This window comes from Melanotaenia boesemani, chromosome 14 (genome assembly GCF_017639745.1).
Source record: "Melanotaenia boesemani isolate fMelBoe1 chromosome 14, fMelBoe1.pri, whole genome shotgun sequence".
In the NCBI taxonomy this organism is placed as follows: domain Eukaryota; kingdom Metazoa; phylum Chordata; class Actinopteri; order Atheriniformes; family Melanotaeniidae; genus Melanotaenia; species Melanotaenia boesemani.
This window is the reverse complement of record NC_055695.1, coordinates 13,308,408-13,327,241: the sequence shown is the minus strand read 5'-3', so window position 1 is coordinate 13,327,241 and position 18,834 is coordinate 13,308,408. Positions and strand designations below refer to the sequence as shown.

Genomic DNA, 18,834 nt, shown 5'->3' with positions numbered 1-18,834 from the left:
ATGGACATTTTTCCTGGCAAACAAAGGGATGATATGGATATTTGAAGACTTGCAAGCAAATAAAACAAGTTGTTATACTGCAAGGATTTTTTTCTGTTATATGACACCATAATAAAGTTAATTCATTCAGCTGTTATGTTTATGAGAGGTTATAAAATAATTAATTTTTTGTGTTTGTTTGACAGCCAAAGAGCCACCTCAGCAGACATCCTGTTGCGTCTTTTGGTTTGGTGGTTTAGCATTCTGCTCACCTTCATATTCTGGATCTGATTCGGACTCAAGCATGCACAATTGTTATCACCTTTAAAAATGTCATCTTTGTCACCATTACCACCACTCAGTGGATAAATAAAGTTTTATATCTGGCTACACTTGTTACCTCACTGACCTTCACTGCCTGTCTACATTGTGGTGGACAGCGGTGACATGTTTAATGCTGATCAACACAACACATGTCCAGTTTTACATTTTCTCACTCTCTATTTTTGCTATTTGCCACTTTCCTACATCTACACTAATCCACTAAATAATAACTAGAGATGTTGTTATTTTGCCTTTGTTTTTTGTTTCATAATTGTGTGTGTGTGTTTTTTTTCCAAGGCAGAAAGTGACAGTATTTGCAATGTGATTGTAGAGAACAAATGAAAAGAAACTGCTGAGAAAAAAACAAGTGGAATACATAATTTTGAAAAGCTTTTTGCTCTGACTCTTAATATTTTACTAGTTCTTCTACTATTTCTGCTGTTACTACTACTACTACTACTACTACTACTAATAATAATAATAATATCACAGCCCAGCCACCACTTCTTTGAGTGTTGCTGCAGGTGTAGTCTGGTGATTAGTGGCATGAGTAGCCGAGCCCATTGGTGCTCTGCCTTTTTAAGATCTTCACCATTCTGCACTTGGTGTCTCCCAGGCTTGGACTGGGAGGTCATCTGGGCTTGGGCAGGCTTAGCATGTGTTGTGCACTACATTCATCCAGTCACAGCTGACATTACTGACACTAACATGTTCATGGTTTATGCATTTGTTAATAAATTATTTTATACACTACAACTCTACCCAGTGCCTGCCTCCCTCTTCTGTTGCAGCTTTTGAGCCAGGCTGTAACAATAAAAATCATAACAGCAATAATAACATAAAAAAGAGGTAGTCAAAACTTTTATTATATGTCCTCTTCCATGCTATCCAGGTCCCAGCTGGATAGCACAGTTGGCAGGGCACTCATCTCCCAAGCGGGAGACCCGAGTTACTGATTAACCACCTTCAGATGTAAGTTGCTTTGGAGAAAAGCATAGCTAGGCCTGCTGAGCCTCAGTGAGCTGAAGCATTGTGGGTTGCATCCAGCATCCATTAAAAAAGACATGACACACAGAGGCAGGACAGCTCCCCTTCTTTCATATTGGTGTATGCACCACAGTGATCTGACTAGTGTCATGTATTAGAATGGATGCTGCCCTACACTAAACAACAAGTTTTGCAACTCAGACCAATTGTATCTTTTTCTTTTCAAAACTAGAACAGGAAACTGTACTGCTGAAAAGAGAAACCACAGTTGTCAGCTGACTTTCTTTTCCTGTGGTGTCTGATGAATTAATCTTTTTAAGGAGCTGCACTTGCTTTCACTAAACATCCCTTTCCAAGTAATGCAAACCAGAGATGATCACATTCTGTAAGCACTCACATCAGTTTACAGTTTTACTGACTGAGTTTTGTTTTACCAAATTTGTGACACTAAGGTTTTACTAAAGTCTATGTTAGTCTTTATATAAATTTGTTCTCTCAAAACGTAAGATAAAATCTTGATTTTCAAGTAACTTATTAAACAATGTATGCTGGACTGAAGTTTTAAGCTGCACTGAAATAGCTTAATGTTTTATACAGGAAAAAAGTAATAGGTTTATTGTTGAATGGCTGTGTTTATTTGATATTTTGTGTTTATATGATAGTTTGATAGGAGCATGGTGATTACTTAAGTATACCCTATCTGTTCTGGGAGACTTAAATGTGAAAAAGTAGAACTTTTGGATTTATTGTGTTTGCACTTATTCTTGGCAGAGGAGTTTTTCGACAACAGTAATATTTTTAATGTAGTGATTGAACAGGACGGACAGGGGGCGAAGGAACCTAAATGTTAGAATTTCAAGTCAAATCTTTGATGATTATTTGTCTAACTTTGTAATTAAACTGATCATTTAATCCACAACAAGCATAGCATGTAACTGCCTGTGAAACAGTGACATTTAATTTAATGCGTTGTGTCTTTGTGCCAAAGGAAAGAAAAGCTTGACAGAGATGAAGAGAAACTGTCGACATGTTGCATCGGCTTGTCAAAATCAGGAAATCATATTGAACTTCCTGTCAGCACACACACACAGTCACACGTACAGGGTGAAAATGCAGAAGTAAGAGAAGAACCTTTGGATTTAAAAGAGAAATAAAAGAATGAAATTTGGATGTTAGCTGCCTACATGTAAAGGTAACAACTCTGCCTGTCATTTTAATGTCATATGACATCTGTCTTTAGAGCTAAAACTGTATGTTTAATATTATTTGAACTATTTCTTAACACCGTGCTAAAACATGTGAAGGGCCTATTTTCTGCTGATAAGAGCCAGGTTTCGTAGCGGTGAATGTGCTTGGTCTGTTGCTTTGCTTCTTCTGCAGCTACTTTCCATTCCCCAGCTACAAACTTTGACAAAGACTGGGTATTTTTAAAGTATTTTCCTTAACCTAGTAACTGGTTAGAGATAAAAATAAATTCTCTTTGTATTTTGGTCTTACGCTGATAATGTTTCATGCGAACATATGCAATATTATCAGATATTCTTCCTGATTCAGTGACAGCAGAGAGTGTTAATCAGTTTAATGTAATGTAACAAGAATTTCTAGAAATCTGCTTTTAGATTTTTAAACATTAAGTTTAGAAGGTGTATCCAGATTTATGTCTGGGCATTATATTCATGTGTAACACAGATAAATTTAAGCCACTAATGTATGAACTGTCTAACCTTTAGACACACAAACACAGCTCATCATTGTTACGTCTCCCCCTCTAGGGATCAGGGAAAACGCAGAAAAAAAAAGCTTTAAAGATAACAGAAATGGTCCTATTAAAGAAAAACCCGGAAATATCTACAGTTTCAATAAACAAACGAAAAGTGTCCTTTTTCAGGTATTAAATTTAAACAATAACCCAACAAAATCAACTCAAAATCAACCAGAAACCCTGGGAGTAATACATTAAGAAAACAAAAACACACAGCTAATAAACTCAAGGCGTCTCTTTAAAGAGAGTCAAATAGTCAAACAATTTAACATAAATGTTTATCAAAAGCAAAAGGTTCATCAAAAGCACAAATTTAACTGAGAGAGTCTTTTCACCACTTTACAAACAATCCAGAAAGCTCAGTATCCACAATTTCACCATCTAACAGTTAAACCACCCAATTCAACACAATCTCGAACTCAGACCAAAGCCACCCTTGGCGCACTGGTGTTATCCAACCACACAGCCACCCTGACAGGTTGTCTTTGTCTGGCTTTTATGGGTGATTAGTCCATCTTGGTCTTCCGGGGATGAGTGGGAGCGACATCGTCCAATCCGGACTTCGAAAGGAGGGAACTTGGACTGAGTCAGCAGCCAATCCTCGGAGTGCTGAAGCACAGCAGTTCTGCGTACTCTGCACAGGAGGCCGTAACAATCATTTATTCTGATATAAGTGGTATTAAAAACTTAAAGATGAGATAAAGGAAAACAGTTGTGATCATCTTTTTTAAACATGTCTGTTTAATTTAATAATAATAATAATAATAATAATAATAATAAAACACACCTCATGTATCTGTCAGGAAAATAATCCGTCAACCTGGAAATCAAAATTGTTACTGATTTTACTAAAAGGGACAACAAAATAGAGAATAACTGTTCCTATAAATAAAAATGAACTGGCCATCATTGCCCTGGACACTGTTGATCCCCACACTTAATGGCCATGTTTATTTTGGTCTGTTCTAGCATTTTATTGGATATTGTGTTTGAGTCAAATTAATTTGTGAAAATCACCCAGTAGATCCCCCAACTGTAAATATATAGTTTGACTGCAGTTGGTTATTTCTTCCCCAGATATGCCTACAGGTCTCAGACAGGAAGAGTTGACACCTTTGGTGATCAGAGATCGAGAAGGCAGCCAGAAGTCCAGTTCAAGCATGGCCTCTGGTTTACAAGTACACCTCTACTTCTTCCCCGGCACAAAGGATGCAACAACGATACACATTTCCTCCGGACAAATATCGGCTGAAAACATTTGCATAGAAGCTGGGAAAAAATGTGGTAAGATTTTCTGACTGAAAATCTTGCATTAGACCACATATGGTATCAAATCGTTATAATATTGCTTATTTCTTTCTCCAGGTATCTTACCAGTTTACATCAGTCTTTTTGGTTTGGCATCTGCCGACCTCTCCTTTTGGTATCCCCCTTCACACATGTTTGACTCAGATGAACACGTGGAAGTTCACTTTAGAGTCAGGTAAGTGTAAATTCATGATCAAACGTTCACTTATTCAGTTTAGAGAGGTGTATACATCTAAATGAAACCATATAATATGAGATCATTGTGGTCATTCTGAAAATCTGTTTAGCAAGAATTATCAAAGCTAAATAAATATTTAAGAAACTGTCCAGAGCACTGAAGAAGTCTGTAATATCTACAGATAGGAAATTTTTATATACTAATATCTGTGATTTGTTAAATGAAAATACCACAATTCAATGAAATTTTTCTTGTACTTTAATATCAATAGTTTAACAAACAGAATAACAGAATCCAACACTATGTAAAACAGGATTATTTTTAAATTGCAATGCATTTTTTTATTTCATTTGTTTTTTTTGTTAGTAATAATCACATTAAGGTACTCACATAAGGAATGCCAATTTATTTATTTTGCTTTTAGGTTTTTCTTTGAAAACTGGTTTGGCCAAGGACCAAGAACATCATACCGCTACAGTTTGACAAGAGACAGAATCAGTCCGGTGCTTGACTACAGTGTCATTGATTATCTTTTTGCCCAGGTAAATGACAATGTAGTCTCTTCCATTGGTTCAGTCAAAAAATTAGACACACTTATTCAAAATTAAAAGTTATGACTTTGAATTATTTATGTTTTTTTCATTTTTTCCTTTTTTGTGCCAAGTTACGAAGTGACTTTATTGCCAGTGAAGCAGGCATTGCTCCACCTTTGAGCACCCAGGAGGAGTGCCTCGGTCTTGCTGTGCTGGATCTGTGGAGGATGGCCAAAGAGCGCCATCAGAGTGTAAGAGATCTCTGCAAGACTGTCAGGTATCAAAAGTTTGACAAAGTTTCATTTTCAGCTCTCATAATCACCAGCAAAATTGGAAGAAGTGTACTCAAGTGATTTTTTCTTGCAATAACTGAACATTTTAAATGTTATATTTAACATTTGCTAGCAAACAATAACACACATTAACTTTTAAACAACCAAGAATTTTATTAAATAAGATTTTCCTCTAGTAAAAATAGTGGCTTTGCTGTATTTCTAATAAAATGGTGTGTTATCCTTTTTTAATGTTTTATCTTTACTTTAAATACCCCTTTTCAGCTATAAATCATGCCTCCCAAAGTCACATCGCCATGACATCCAGAAACGAAACCGCCTGGAGCGCTATAGAATCCGAAACACTCTGAAGCATTTCTTGAAAAAGATTGGCAATTGTTCAGTGGATGAATGCAGCTTGAAACTCAAATATCTGATTGAATTGGCTGGCATTGAGCCTTCACTTGGAATTGAAACCTTCAATGTGAATCATTCTGCCCCTCACTTAAATTCATCTATCACTCTTGTGCGGGTTATTGGGGAGGCAGGAATTCAAACCAATGGAAATGATCACCCTGACAATGTCTTGGTAAGTTAAAAATTCAACTTAAGTTTATACAGTTAGAATCTAGTGGACATATGTCACACAGCATCTTAAACTTAGCATATAGGTCCAATTGGTCAAATTACAATACCTATAATCTATCTATCTATCTATCTATCTATCTATCTATCTATCTATCTATCTATCTATCTATCTATCTATCTATCTATCTATCTATCTATCTATCTATCTATCTATCAGGAGTGGCAGACTTTCTGTGATTTCCAAGAAATCATTGACATCAGTATAAAACGAGTCGTGCATGAGCAGGTTCCACAAGACAGCAGAATGGTCACAATAGCTCGAAAGGATGACAGATGCTTGGTAAAGGACATGATTTACACATGGAGCTTTGCCATTTGTTTTTCAGAAATTAAGGCCTGTTTTGCCTTGCTCCCTTTTCATAACAGGAAGTCAATTTCCAGACTCTCAAAGAGGCACTTTCATTTGTGTCTCTTATTGATGGCTACTTCAGACTGACCACAGATTCTAGCCACTTCTTCTGCCAAGACATTGCACCCCCAAGTCTTCTGGAGGGAATTAAAAATCACTGCCATGGCCCAATTACGTGAGTTATTTTTACATTTACCGAATCTGATAGTTCTTTTCAAAAGTACCCTTGGTGTTTATCCTCCTGAAATATAACCTGTAATCCAAATCTAAGTTAGTGAACCAAAAGAACAAGATGTAATAGAGAGAGAGAGAGAGAAAAAAAAAAAAAATCAATAAGCTGCAGATGCATTCAGAGCTCACAGAATTAACTTTTGAATTAACCACCTGTGTACTATTGTAAGGTCCTGTGACATTCACCTGTTACAGAGATTTCTGTCGTGTCTTGTTTGATCAGATCAGAGTTTGCTGTCAGCAAGCTGAAAAAGTCAGGCTGCAAAGGTGGTACCTTCCTTCTCCGCCACAGTCCCAAGAACTATGAGAAATTCTTCCTGACGGTTTGTGTTCAGGTAAAGGCAATGGCATTAAAAACTAATTAAATAGTTCTGTTACAACAATTAATTCAGGTGTGTTTTTGTATGATTCATTTTCCTGATTAAAACAGAGGAATTTACTGGCATCTATGCAGCTGATGTTTTTTTATTTTATTATTTTTTATTTTTCTCTGTCTGAACATTGTTTCCAATGTTGATGGATAGGAATTTTAACACTGAAAGGCACTCATTGTTTTACTAATATGTGTGGGGATAAAAATAAAGAATAAAAATACTGTCACTATCTTCTCATTAAATCTCTCTCTGCCTCTGCAGACACCTCTTGGACTTGATTATAAAGACTGTCTCATTATTAAAAATGACCATTACAGTCTCCCTGGTGTCCAGAAATTATTTTCCAGTTTGTGGGAGCTCACCAGCTATTACCAACATAACAAGCTGCTGGTGGCTGAAATACCTGTCAAGTTAGCTTCCTGCTGTCCACCTCGATCCAAAGGTATTTTGTTCTTTTGTTTTTTTTTCCAAACCACATTTATATTATGACATTGCAACAACTACTTGCAGAGCTAAAGAGTTTTTAAATGTTACCACAGTCTGATCATTTATTTATAACTAGAATTTGATCTGCAGTTTATTTCAAACCTGGGCAAATTCGGATGCCTTTGGCCCACCATGACTATCATGATGACCATATATTATTAAATAAAAAGTTATATAATCTGGACACAATACTCACCTGTATCCAGCTTTCCACAACAGCTCAAAGCCCATATTCTTGAATGAGAAAATTTGGCCTGCATTTATCTCATACATTAGTATTTAAACAGCAATTTCCCACAATAAACTACAAAAAACATGCAATTAAATTATTGAATTGCTTGAAAGCGCTAACTTTAAGAGCAATAACCCCCAACTCATCAAATATTAACGCTTGGTCAGGAGCCCTTCACTTCAGTTTTTAATCCATTTTACTGTCAAAATTTGACAAAGAGGAAATTGTTCTTGCAAGTTACGGAGCATTAGATGACATGCTGGCTGCACAAAAAGTAAACACAGGTAGGAATTTCTGAAAACGTTACTTTGCAGTGACTGCAGAATTACACAGGAGCTTTTTGAACTATTTTTAGAGCTCCTCTTTAGTGTCTCAGGTAAACGTTTTTTTTAGGTGAGCTCATCTGATTTTCAGGGGAGCTGACTTCACCTTAGCTCATGTCACAAGTTTTAGTTTATTTGTAAGTAACAATGTGTACCTTCAGATAATGGGAAGTAGGACACAAATATCAAACAAAAAAACACAAGACTCTTATTGATCCATAGTTCTTGTACTTGAGCTTTCTTATTCGTACACAAAGAAAAAAAATCCAATTGACAAGTTCAGTTAAAATCTTAGTGTTTGCAACAAACTGCTAAATGTGTCTTGCGATAATTTTATTTTTAGATATGTTGATGGCTATAGTTTGATGCTATACTTGGGTGCATTTTTGTCTGGGCAAAAACCTTTTTGGGACTTTTTTCATTTTTAATGTCAGTCATATCTAGAGAACTTATTTTTTCCTGAGGTAGTGCATAGTGTAGCGCATAGCTTTTCAAAACCTTGCATATTCCTCAAAAATTAAAAAGTGACACTCTTTTTGCTTTAAAATGGTGAGATTATACATATTTGTGTTTGGTGGTGGTTGAGGACCACTGTTTTAAATCATCTGTAGAAGTTATTTCCTTTTTTTTCCCCCAAAATTTCTTCTTCACCTTCACAGACTTGATAAGAAATGTGAATATGAATTGAGAGTACAAGGTTTGAGTTAGAATTTGAAAGTAACTGGTTTGGCTTTGAAAAAGTCCATGATTAGGTGTTAAAATTGTGTTTTTTTTAATGGTGGAGCTCTTAGCTGTTGTTGTAGCCACGGTGACTCATTGTGACATCTAATTTGTGTCTACCTCTTCACACTTAAAACCAACAAAAGGGTTCTTGATAAACTGTGATGAGTTGGGGTGAAAACATGTTTTCAACAACATTAGAGAATTTGTGACTAATGCTAACACATTATTTCTTTAATGCATTAATAGATGAACAGCAAAGTTATTACTTATGCCATGTTAAAAATTAGACTTTGGGATTATCTTCAGAAAATGATTTTGGTGTAGGTGCTTTGTTACAGTGGTGAACCGAATCCAATGTTTTTGTTATAAAACATATAGATTATTTCATTAATGTTAACTGGCTGAATTTCCCTGCAAAGAACAAAAGAAAACTTATTACCAAAATACATGTTCAGTATTCATGCAGTCACACATCAGTATATATCAGCTTGATTCTTTAACATCTGTCTTTATATTTGCAAACATTACCCAATGTATGTAAAAAAATCTTTTTCTTTTCTTCCCGAAGAGCTCACAAACCTGATTATCATTCGTAACAACAACTTGGTTGAAGCTCAGGGCTCTCCAACACCTGAAAGAAACAGATTTGGTCACATCCAGTTCCAAATGATCAAACATGAAGACCTGAAATGGGTATGTGTGCATATGTACATTAGCACTGTTCATTTATTTATCTATTTTTGATATTCTCTTCTCATTGAATGCTGCTACTACTGCAGTAATGTAGACTCAGAGAGGAACTTTGAACATTGGTTGAATGCAGGCTTAAGAGTGTTATTGATAATAAAAGACTCTTTCTAGTAGTTTGTTTGTGTCTTTTTCTGTAAGGATGAAAGCCTTGGGCAGGGCTCCTTTACAAGAATTTTTAAAGGATACAAAATTGACATCCGTGAAGGAGAGAAACACATGACAGAAGTTCTTCTAAAAGAGCTTGATGCTGTTCACAAGACCTGCTGGGAGGTGGGTTTTTATAGATGAAGGTATTTTTGGAAATTTGTTGATGATTCATATCAGCTAATACATGTCACCAATGCAACTGCCTGTTTGTGTGTTGCTTTTTTTTTTAAGTCATTCTTTGAGGCTGCCAGTTTGATGAGCCAGATTTCACACAAACACCTTCTTCATGTATATGGTGTTAGTGTTCATGGAGTAAAGAGTAAGTACAAGATCAGTTATATGGCTTTATATTTTCTTCCTATAAGGCTAGTTGGTCATAGGCTTAGTAACAATAATGTACTGTGTGTTTTTTAGATGTGTTGTGTAAATGTAAAACTTCCAATTGATGTAAGCATTACTTGAGCTAAGATTACATTCCAGTAATCCAGCCCAATAAACAATGCAATTAAGTCATCCATATCAAGTAAAGTGGATTTGCAAATATTGATGGCATCTTTGAACTAATTGAAAAAGGAAATGACAATCAATGAAATTAAATGAACTGAAATGGTATATCAGCCCTCTCTCACTGAGCACATGAATACTCACTGGACCCAGCACAGTCCCATTTCACGTGGATGAACATTTGAGACTCTGTTTGAAGTACAGCTGTGGAAACAGATCTTGCTGTGTTTTACAGACATCATGGTGCAAGAGTTTGTCAAGCATGGGGCCCTTGACCTATACTTGAAAAGAGGGAGATCTGTGTCAGTGAGCTGGAAACTGAACGTTGCCAAACAGCTCGCATGTGCACTTAACTTTCTGGTAAGAGAATTAACAAAAGACAGTCTGCAACTGAACAATGCAGAGAACTTAACTGCTATTTGGGTATGTTCGAAGTGTGGTTAATATACAACTAATAAATGACAACAGAAAATTCAATTCTCATGTTAAGTTAGAAACTGCATCATGACATTCATAATTAAAATTAGGCTTTCTGTAGAAACTGTTTACAGTTGATAACAAATATGGCATTTGGGCTGTTTAGTTTTGTTCTGTTCTGATTCATCTACCTGTAACTCTGTTGAAGGAAGAGCAAAATATTGCTCATGGAAATATCTGTGCCAAAAATCTGCTGCTGGCAAGAGAAGGTGACCCTTCCCAGGGCAGCTCCCCATTTATCAAGCTGAGTGACCCGGGCATCAGTGTGGCCATGCTGGGCAAAGATGGTAATCACGCTTGTTAAAAACCAAAAAAATGGAGAATACATGACAAAGGTTTTTTTTCTGAGCCATTTCATCTAAGAGAGAGTAAATCAATAACAACTAATAAAATGTGACTAAACACTAAAAAAAAGATTTGTTTTAAAGTACTATGACAAAATGATCTTTAAATTTAATGGTAAACGAACTTGTACTCATAGTGCTTTTCCAGTCAGCTTAACAACTGGAAGCACTTTACACTACCTGTCACTTTCACACACACACACACACACACACACACCCCAATAGGCACATCGGGGGCAACATGTCTTGCCTAAAGACACTTTGACATGTAGCCAGGGAAGGCCTGGAATCAATCCACTGTCCTTCTGGTTAGAAAAACAACTGCTCTTCCTCCTGAGCTACAGCCTGCCCATAATAAACAAAAGTCTATTTCTTCAGTTACCCTGGACAGGATTCCCTGGGTGGCTCCTGAGGTGCTTAAGACCCCAGACAACCTGACTCTTGAGGGTGATAAGTGGAGCTTTGGTGCCACTGTGTGGGAAATCTTCAACAATGGAAACTCTCCATTGCAAGGATGGAACCTGGACCAGGTAAAGCAAGTTTTGTTGAGCATTCACTCATTGGGATGGGCTAATTGAGTTTATGTGCCATGATATAAATTCATAGACAGAAAGGTAAGGTTAGGACTAATCCAAATTGCTTTGTGCTGCTTTGTGCTGCAATGACTTCTGGTTTACAGTTTTTAATATAAGTTTAAAGGTCAAAAGGCCAACCAGCTGCACACACCAGCATGAATGTACTATAGCACAAACCACTGATACCAATGTGAGGGCATGACCTTTGGAGTCTAGAAACCTGTTGTCTAAAATTTATTTGAAGGCTCTAACTAAAACCCACACTTGTATCTAAAATTGGTTGCCAAGCTTAGTTGAAAAAACATTTGTAGATGTTGCTTTTGAACTGAGGCTTAATTCATATTGAAACAGGTCGTTTGCTCAACTCAACTCAACTTTATTTATCAAGCCCTTTAAAACAACCGCAGCTGAAACAAAGTGCTGTAGATAAATGGACAAAGCAACACATAAAAAAATACAAAAATCAACCGGGAAATAAATAATATGATAAAATATAATAAAATAATTGTTCATTGTTTTTAAAGCAGTTTTAAAACAATAAGCAATTTTAAAAGAATAAAAAAATTAAAAACAAACAAAACCAATAAATAAAACAAACCACAGCACACTATACAGGAACAGTCTCATGCTGGGCTGAAAGCCAAAGAATAAAAATGGGTTTTAAGATGAGTTTTAAAAATAGACAATGAAGAAGCTTGCGGAATGATGATTGCCTTAACACACCCTTGTGCAAACACTTCCAGGCTGCCTGTGAACACCAGAAGTGCTTTAACTAGTTCAGGTGGCATTGTGCTGACTGTGCTCTCGCTTCACTGCACAGCAAGAACATTTTGAAACTTAAATTCTTCTCATTCATGTATTCACCGCATTCAAAACTGTAAAAATTCTATTTATTTTTTTCATGTTGATTTTGGAAAGCTAATAATAGTCAATAAATGAATGCATTCATCATTGTGTTCATTTCTAACAATTTAATTCCTTAATGTTCCTTTTTTTTAAACAAATAAAATCATGTCCTTTCATTCAATAGTTGTGCTTTGGGTGCGTGTGTGTTTTTTTAATAGAAGCAGAAGTTTTACAACAATTTGCAGCAGCTGCCTCCCTCCCAGTGGACAGAGCTAGCGGATCTCATCAGTCAGTGTATGGACTATGAAGCAGCATTCAGACCTTCTTGTCGTAGCATTATCCGTCAGCTCAACAGTCTCATCACATCAGGTAACAATGTTTACAATATGGTGATGGTAGCCAATCACGGTCATTTATTTAATTTCAGTGCAGTATTTTAGTGTTAAGCAACAAACTCAATGTCAAAAGATAACAGTATTTTTGCCTATCGGTTAATGCCTCTGCATCTCTTTAAGTTTAAAATTTAATACAATGACATCATTTTCACGTGTCATGGCAGACTATGTGTTACTTCATGCCACTGAACCTGTCACACCAAACCCTGTGTGCAAAGTTGTCTGTCCTACTCAGCAAGACCATGCACTGTTTGAAGAGAGGCATTTCCGCTACATCTCCCCTCTGGGAAAAGTAAGAGTCAAACAACACACAGTATGCACTCTATTCAAAAAGAGCTTTAGTTTCTTAATTGTAAAGACATCAGCAGTACTGTCCAGAAAGAGCAAACTGATATTGTAGACCAGATACAAACTATGCTTTTTGCTTTAAAAGTAAAGCTAAAAGTATTTTACGGTGAAGTGTTCCAAATATCCTTCATGCATGTGCTGCAATAGTTCAGATACGAAGAAGTTTATTTTCTCTTTTTGGTGAAGACTGACTACTGAGTTAATCTAAATTTTTCTAGGGAAACTTTGGCAGTGTTGAACTTTGCCGTTATGACCCGCTGGGTGATAACACTGGTGAGCTGGTGGCTGTGAAGAAGCTGCAGCCTAACAAGCAGTCAAACCTGGAGGACTTCCAGAAGGAGGTCAAAACGCTCAGTGTTTTACACTGTGACTACATCGTCACGTACAAAGGAGTCTGCTACAGCATGGGTAAAACAACCCAAAAAAAAACTGTATTTGCCATCAGAACAGATGAGTTTAAACATATTTCCTGAAATGATCAGCTTCATTAAAAGAACTAAAAAGTTTATTTTTTAATTAATCATTCCTATTTTATAGTTCAGCATTTGCACTATGTGGGTTAAAATTAACCAGAGAACATGCTCTTAATTAACCACAAAGTTTTCTAATGCCAGCCTGTCATTACTTTTTCTGCAAGATTAATTATACCTAACATCTGACTGACATAAAACATCAGCTCAGTCATTGTTTGGACTAAATGTTAAATGTTTCCTTGTTTGCAGGTCGACTCAGTATGAGCTTAGTGATGGAATATCTTCCCTATGGCAGCCTTATTGGCTATTTGGAGAGTACCCGACATAACATCAACACTAGACAAATGCTACTTTTTGCCTCTCAGATCTGTAAGGTGAGGATGTATATGTACATGTATATGTATATGAGTTTAAAATATACAGATCATATGATATTTTGTTGACAAGATCTCATATGAAAATCATCTTCACATAGTGTAATTTTCACTAGTATACAGTAAAATGTTTCTAAATTATAAACACAGTATGAAACAGAAATGTTTTCTGAGTTCACAAATACTTCTTATTAAAGGAGGCTTCAGATATATTAGATATAGATTCATGTAAAATCCCTCTGCCTGAAATCTATCATTGCATGACAACGTACTGGTAATGGTTCAGACTGCATTGTCCACATATCACAAGTGTTTGTCCATTTTAAAAAGTTCTAAATGGCTGAGAATTTAAATTTTAAGAATGCTATTCATAAACTGTATAGTTGTGTGTGCTGTTAATTGTGAAGGACTGGGGAACAATTTATAGTTACTGCATTATCCTGCATAACCTGTATTTGATGCATACTCTGTATTATGTAGTAATAACAGATCTTCTTGAATGATATCATTCTGTCTTCGAAACAATAAGATACATTAACAAGGCCAAATTCAGGCCAAAAGCCTATTTATTTATTTATTTTTACTATGAAAGGTACACATTTGTTTTTCTAGTTCAACTTTTAATTCATTAAGTCAGTTTTCAAAGTTCTCTTAATTGTGTCAATATTGTTTATTTTTGTCTGCTTCTGATTTTTCTCTCAGGGGATGCAGTACCTGCAGACCCTGCGTTATGTCCACCGAGACCTTGCAGCCAGAAATATCCTTGTTGCCAGTGACTCGCTGGTGAAAATTGCTGATTTTGGGCTGACCAAGGTTATCCCTTTTGACAAGGAGTACTACCGTGTCACACAGCCTGGCGAGAGTCCCATTTTCTGGTAAATTCTCATGCCAGTGTTTTTAAGCCTAACCCTGTAGCAGTTAAGCTGTGCTACAAGTGTACAACTTGGTAGCAGGTATGTTTGGTATGTGTGTGTGGGTGTGTGTGGGTGTGTGAACAAGTCCCTGGAGTACAAGCTCTGTTTTGTTGCAGCCAAATGGTGCAACTTTTTTCATATTACTCGGATATGGAGTGGCTTCTTGAAAATGAAAATAATCACACTTCACTTTGAGTATTACATTTGTAACTAACACTAACAGGGATGATTTGAAAAGCAGATTGATCTCATGTACTCAGATCAGAGGCCATTCTATATTTAGTTTACCTGGCAAATTCATTGCTGGATTATGAAGAAATATGCAACTGTATGCAAAGTTGGTAAAGTAAACCAGGGGTCTATTGAAACTCTAAAGGATTATAATCCTCAGTTGAGGGGAATCTAGGGATTTTTAATTTCGGAAAGAAAGGTAAGTCTTACCTTGAGCCTGTTGCCATGGTGTCTTTGGCAACACCATGGTGTTTCACTTAGCTGAAACACTTTTCTGGAACAGGCCCCAGCTCACATCTTTTGAGAAGACTGTAATGCCACTGTGCTGTTATAATAAAAGCAACACACTGGTTATTTAATGCAGGTATGCTCCAGAGTCCATCAGTGAGTTCAAATTCTCCCACAAATCAGATGTCTGGAGTTTTGGGGTCGTTCTTCATGAGCTCTTCTCCTACTGTGACATGAACTGCAATCCAAAAAGAGTAAGAACATTAACAACTGTTAGAAGAATGGACAACTTTTTCAGCTTCAATTCAAAATTTTAAGAAGGGCTGTTTTGTTAGCTGTGTATGCAGGAGATTGGACACAATGTGCAAGGTGCATCCATTTCAATGCATCTTGCAAATATTCTGAAGAATAACTGGAGACTGCCAGCTCCACCAAACTGCCCTCCCCAGGTACGTTGACACTTTTATTCAGAACCCCTCTGTGAAAAAATTCTCTGCTTACATCAGTGACAAAGTTACAGTTTTCCCAATAACTAAGACTACACATGACAGATTTTCTTTTTTCATTGCTGTTATTCCTAAATCTGTTTTAATATTTTCTCATGGAAATTGTAGGTGTACAGTTTAATGAAGCACTGCTGGGCATACAACTCTGATGAGCGTCCGAGTTTCTCCAGCCTGGGAAACCAGATTGAAAAAATCATGCAGGATGAAAGAGAGAACCCAAAAGGATGAGGAGGAACCTTCTTGAATGTCGAGGCTTTAATTGTTTGACAACAGAGGAACTTTGTTTTGTTTACTTTATCAGTTATAAAATGCATCTCCAGTTAGGGAAATTTGTTCATACAAATATGTTTCTGGCTAACACGGTCATTTTTAGAAGTTCTTTTGCATTTATTTGCATTTTTTTTTTATTTTTGCATGGTATGTGTATATTTTGTGCTGCAAGGCAGAAACGCAAATTGCACTCATACAGGCCTAGCTTTACTTCTGTAAATATATGTATATGACCATTAAATGCAATAGTCTTCTAGTTAATTTTTTTCTAATCTAAAAGTTTGTTTTTGAGGTCAGCAGGGCAAACACCCTCACAAATGCCCCTTATTTTTACCCCATCAAGTGCTTTAATTGGTAAATGATTACAGAAATTTTAAATAATTTTTAAACTTGATCATTTTTAAAGTGCATATTTTGCATATATTTGAAACAGTGATTATGCTTTTTTTTTTAACCACATACTTGATTACCCTTATGTTGGTCTTTCCTTGCTTTCCCTGCCCTGTCTTCAGCTGGTGCAAAACAGTGCTGCGCATATTTTATTGGGTATGAGGGAGCACATATCTCTTGTTCTAGCTTCACAGCACTAGCTGTCTGTTCCTTTTAGAGTTCACTTTAAAATTCTTTTAAGTCATTGAACGGTCTTTTTCTCTACTGAGACCCCACTTTTTCTCCTTGGCCTTTGACCAAGCTTGAGAGTTGATTTCATTAATATATATTTTTTTTTTAATCATGATCCTATTTTAGTCTTTAAATTGTTTTGTTGTGCTGTATTGCTAAATCTATTATTTTATGGCTTTTTTGTTTTATGCATTTTTAGTCTTTAGCACTTTGGTCAGTGCCTGTTTTTTTTTTTTAAGTGCTTTATAAATAAAGTTGGCTCGACTGTTATTTGTGTATGTATGCACCCAGTATGTACACAGAAGGGTAACCAAGTCATTCACTGAATCAGATCAGAAACCACAGTATACCCCATGAGTAAACATCCTATACATTTTGCCACTTCTACTGTTATTTATTGGACATCATTGTACATCTAAGTATAGCAGAAAACACTGCACTGATATTGCATTCAAGTTATTGAATGGACATTTTATCAGATGCTGCAATAAAAAAAAAAAAAAAGGATTTTATTAGAGCAGTATGATCTCAGTTGACATGGAGACATCTGGCAGAAAAGACAAAACTATGCGAATGATTGCAGTTTTATTGGGAAAATCAGCTACACTTACACCTCACTGTTTTTACAAAGACAAAATAAGAAAATATGGAACAGTGGAGCATGTGCAGCACACGTGACACGGGTGGAGAGCGAGCGAGGTGAAAAGGGAAACATCAAGTGGTGGTGGAAAGAATTTTTATTCTTTCAACTTAATAAAATCGTAAGGTCAATAGTTAAATTTTCTCTAGAGGAATGCAAGTGTAACAAAAGGAAATCAATTAAAATCAGGGAGGCTAAAGTCCTTGAAAAGAATAAATAAACAAAAAGCTCAGAGGTCCAGATGAAGCAACACAGTCCGTGTAGTTCCTGCAGCTGTCACTCCTGCCGTGGACTTCTGGAAAAGGAGATTTCTGCCAGTACTCTGCGTCAGTACACTCAACCACAACAGGCTTCCTTTGACAGGTGTCGCTAAGGATCCAATCGATACTTACGCACGTGTCTTACACGTAGCAACCCCTTTCTTTTGCTGTGTAGAGGCTTCTCCACTGTACCCCAGTCCCTCATCCACCTCTGGGTCTGCTACGCACTGCCTCCAGCCTCTTTTACTCACTGTTGTTAGTCCCGCCTGTCCTGTCACAAGGTCCTTTATTTTATTTCCAGGTGCTGCCTTTTGGCTGGCTCACTCTGGCTGCTGATAGGCCCATCAATTTGTCACAGGTGGGAGTCATTTTCCCCAATCAGTCTGCAGGCCCAAGGTGAGTGAACTTGCATAGAATTAAAACCAAATAAAAACCAAGTAAAAGAAAACCTATGCAATAAATAAAACCAAACTAGATAAAAACCACGCAATAAATACGAATAAATCTATAACACCAAATAAAGGGAAAACCTCTAAACCATGAAAAAACCCACTATGTTCACTTCAACCCTGTGACACACATACCATTTGATTTAAGGTGAGTTTAAACATACAGTGATCCGACCATTTTATCTTCATGTGACAGTTTTTGAGCGCTTTGATTTTTTTTCTTGCGTGGTGTAAATTTGGTAAATAAAAAAAAAAGAGGAAAGCTCTGTTTCATTGAATGTAACAAAGGGACAAATAAGGTTGCACCATATCTACACATAAACACACTCGCATACAAAAAGTAAATAAATAAATAAAAATGCAACAACAAAAAAGCACCTTTCAAACCCACTTATGTTCCCCAAACAAAGGAGACTCAGACCATATTGATGTCTTTATACGAATGATCTGGTGTTGTGGAATCAGAAAAGTGATGTCAGAATAGTTTGTTTTACAGTGACGGCACTCCCTTTCTTAACTCGTTTCATATCTATTAAAACCACCTGACTTGGATGCATATCAGAGGCTGTTCAGCTTCCACTTACATTTCACCTTTGTAGTTTGATATTACTGATATATATAGCGTTTTCTCCATGTTAAGGGAGTGGCCCACAAAGTCAAGTTAATCCTGCATAAAGAATGAACTAAGCTTCTGTATAGCTCAGTGAAATAACCGCAGGGGGAAATCTATCTGGTCTTAAAATGGAAAACTGACTAAGTCAGAGGGACAGATA

The 18,834-nt window shown here is 36.5% G+C and overlaps 1 protein-coding gene across 1 annotated transcript; it reads left to right on the top strand.

The window, feature by feature from the left end:
* Positions 1 to 1,611: 1,611 nt before the first annotated feature.
* On the top strand, positions 1,612 to 17,325 carry jak3 (Janus kinase 3 (a protein tyrosine kinase, leukocyte)). Its single transcript, XM_042007132.1, has 25 exons — positions 1,612 to 1,675; positions 2,279 to 2,482; positions 4,130 to 4,336; positions 4,418 to 4,535; positions 4,963 to 5,080; positions 5,203 to 5,348; positions 5,629 to 5,932; positions 6,149 to 6,271; positions 6,358 to 6,515; positions 6,795 to 6,906; positions 7,207 to 7,387; positions 9,278 to 9,402; positions 9,598 to 9,729; positions 9,838 to 9,925; positions 10,346 to 10,470; positions 10,736 to 10,874; positions 11,310 to 11,461; positions 12,571 to 12,721; positions 12,912 to 13,039; positions 13,314 to 13,503; positions 13,818 to 13,942; positions 14,645 to 14,817; positions 15,452 to 15,569; positions 15,651 to 15,764; positions 15,930 to 17,325. Exons 3-25 carry the CDS (start codon positions 4,132 to 4,134, stop codon positions 16,047 to 16,049), a joined length of 3,345 nt encoding a protein of 1,114 aa, XP_041863066.1. The 5' UTR covers positions 1,612 to 1,675; positions 2,279 to 2,482; positions 4,130 to 4,131; the 3' UTR covers positions 16,050 to 17,325.
* The last annotated feature ends 1,509 nt before the right edge of the window (positions 17,326 to 18,834 follow it).

Excerpts from the sequence above, each read along its gene's own strand:
- jak3 (XM_042007132.1), top strand. The coding sequence starts at position 4,132 with ATGCCTACAGGTCTCAGACAGGAAGAGTTGACACCTTTGGTGATCAGA. Across the intron at positions 5,933-6,148 it reads ATCACCCTGACAATGTCTTG|GAGTGGCAGACTTTCTGTGA; the intron begins GTAAGTTAAAAA and ends TCTATCTATCAG. Across the intron at positions 10,471-10,735 it reads CATGTGCACTTAACTTTCTG|GAAGAGCAAAATATTGCTCA; the intron begins GTAAGAGAATTA and ends ACTCTGTTGAAG.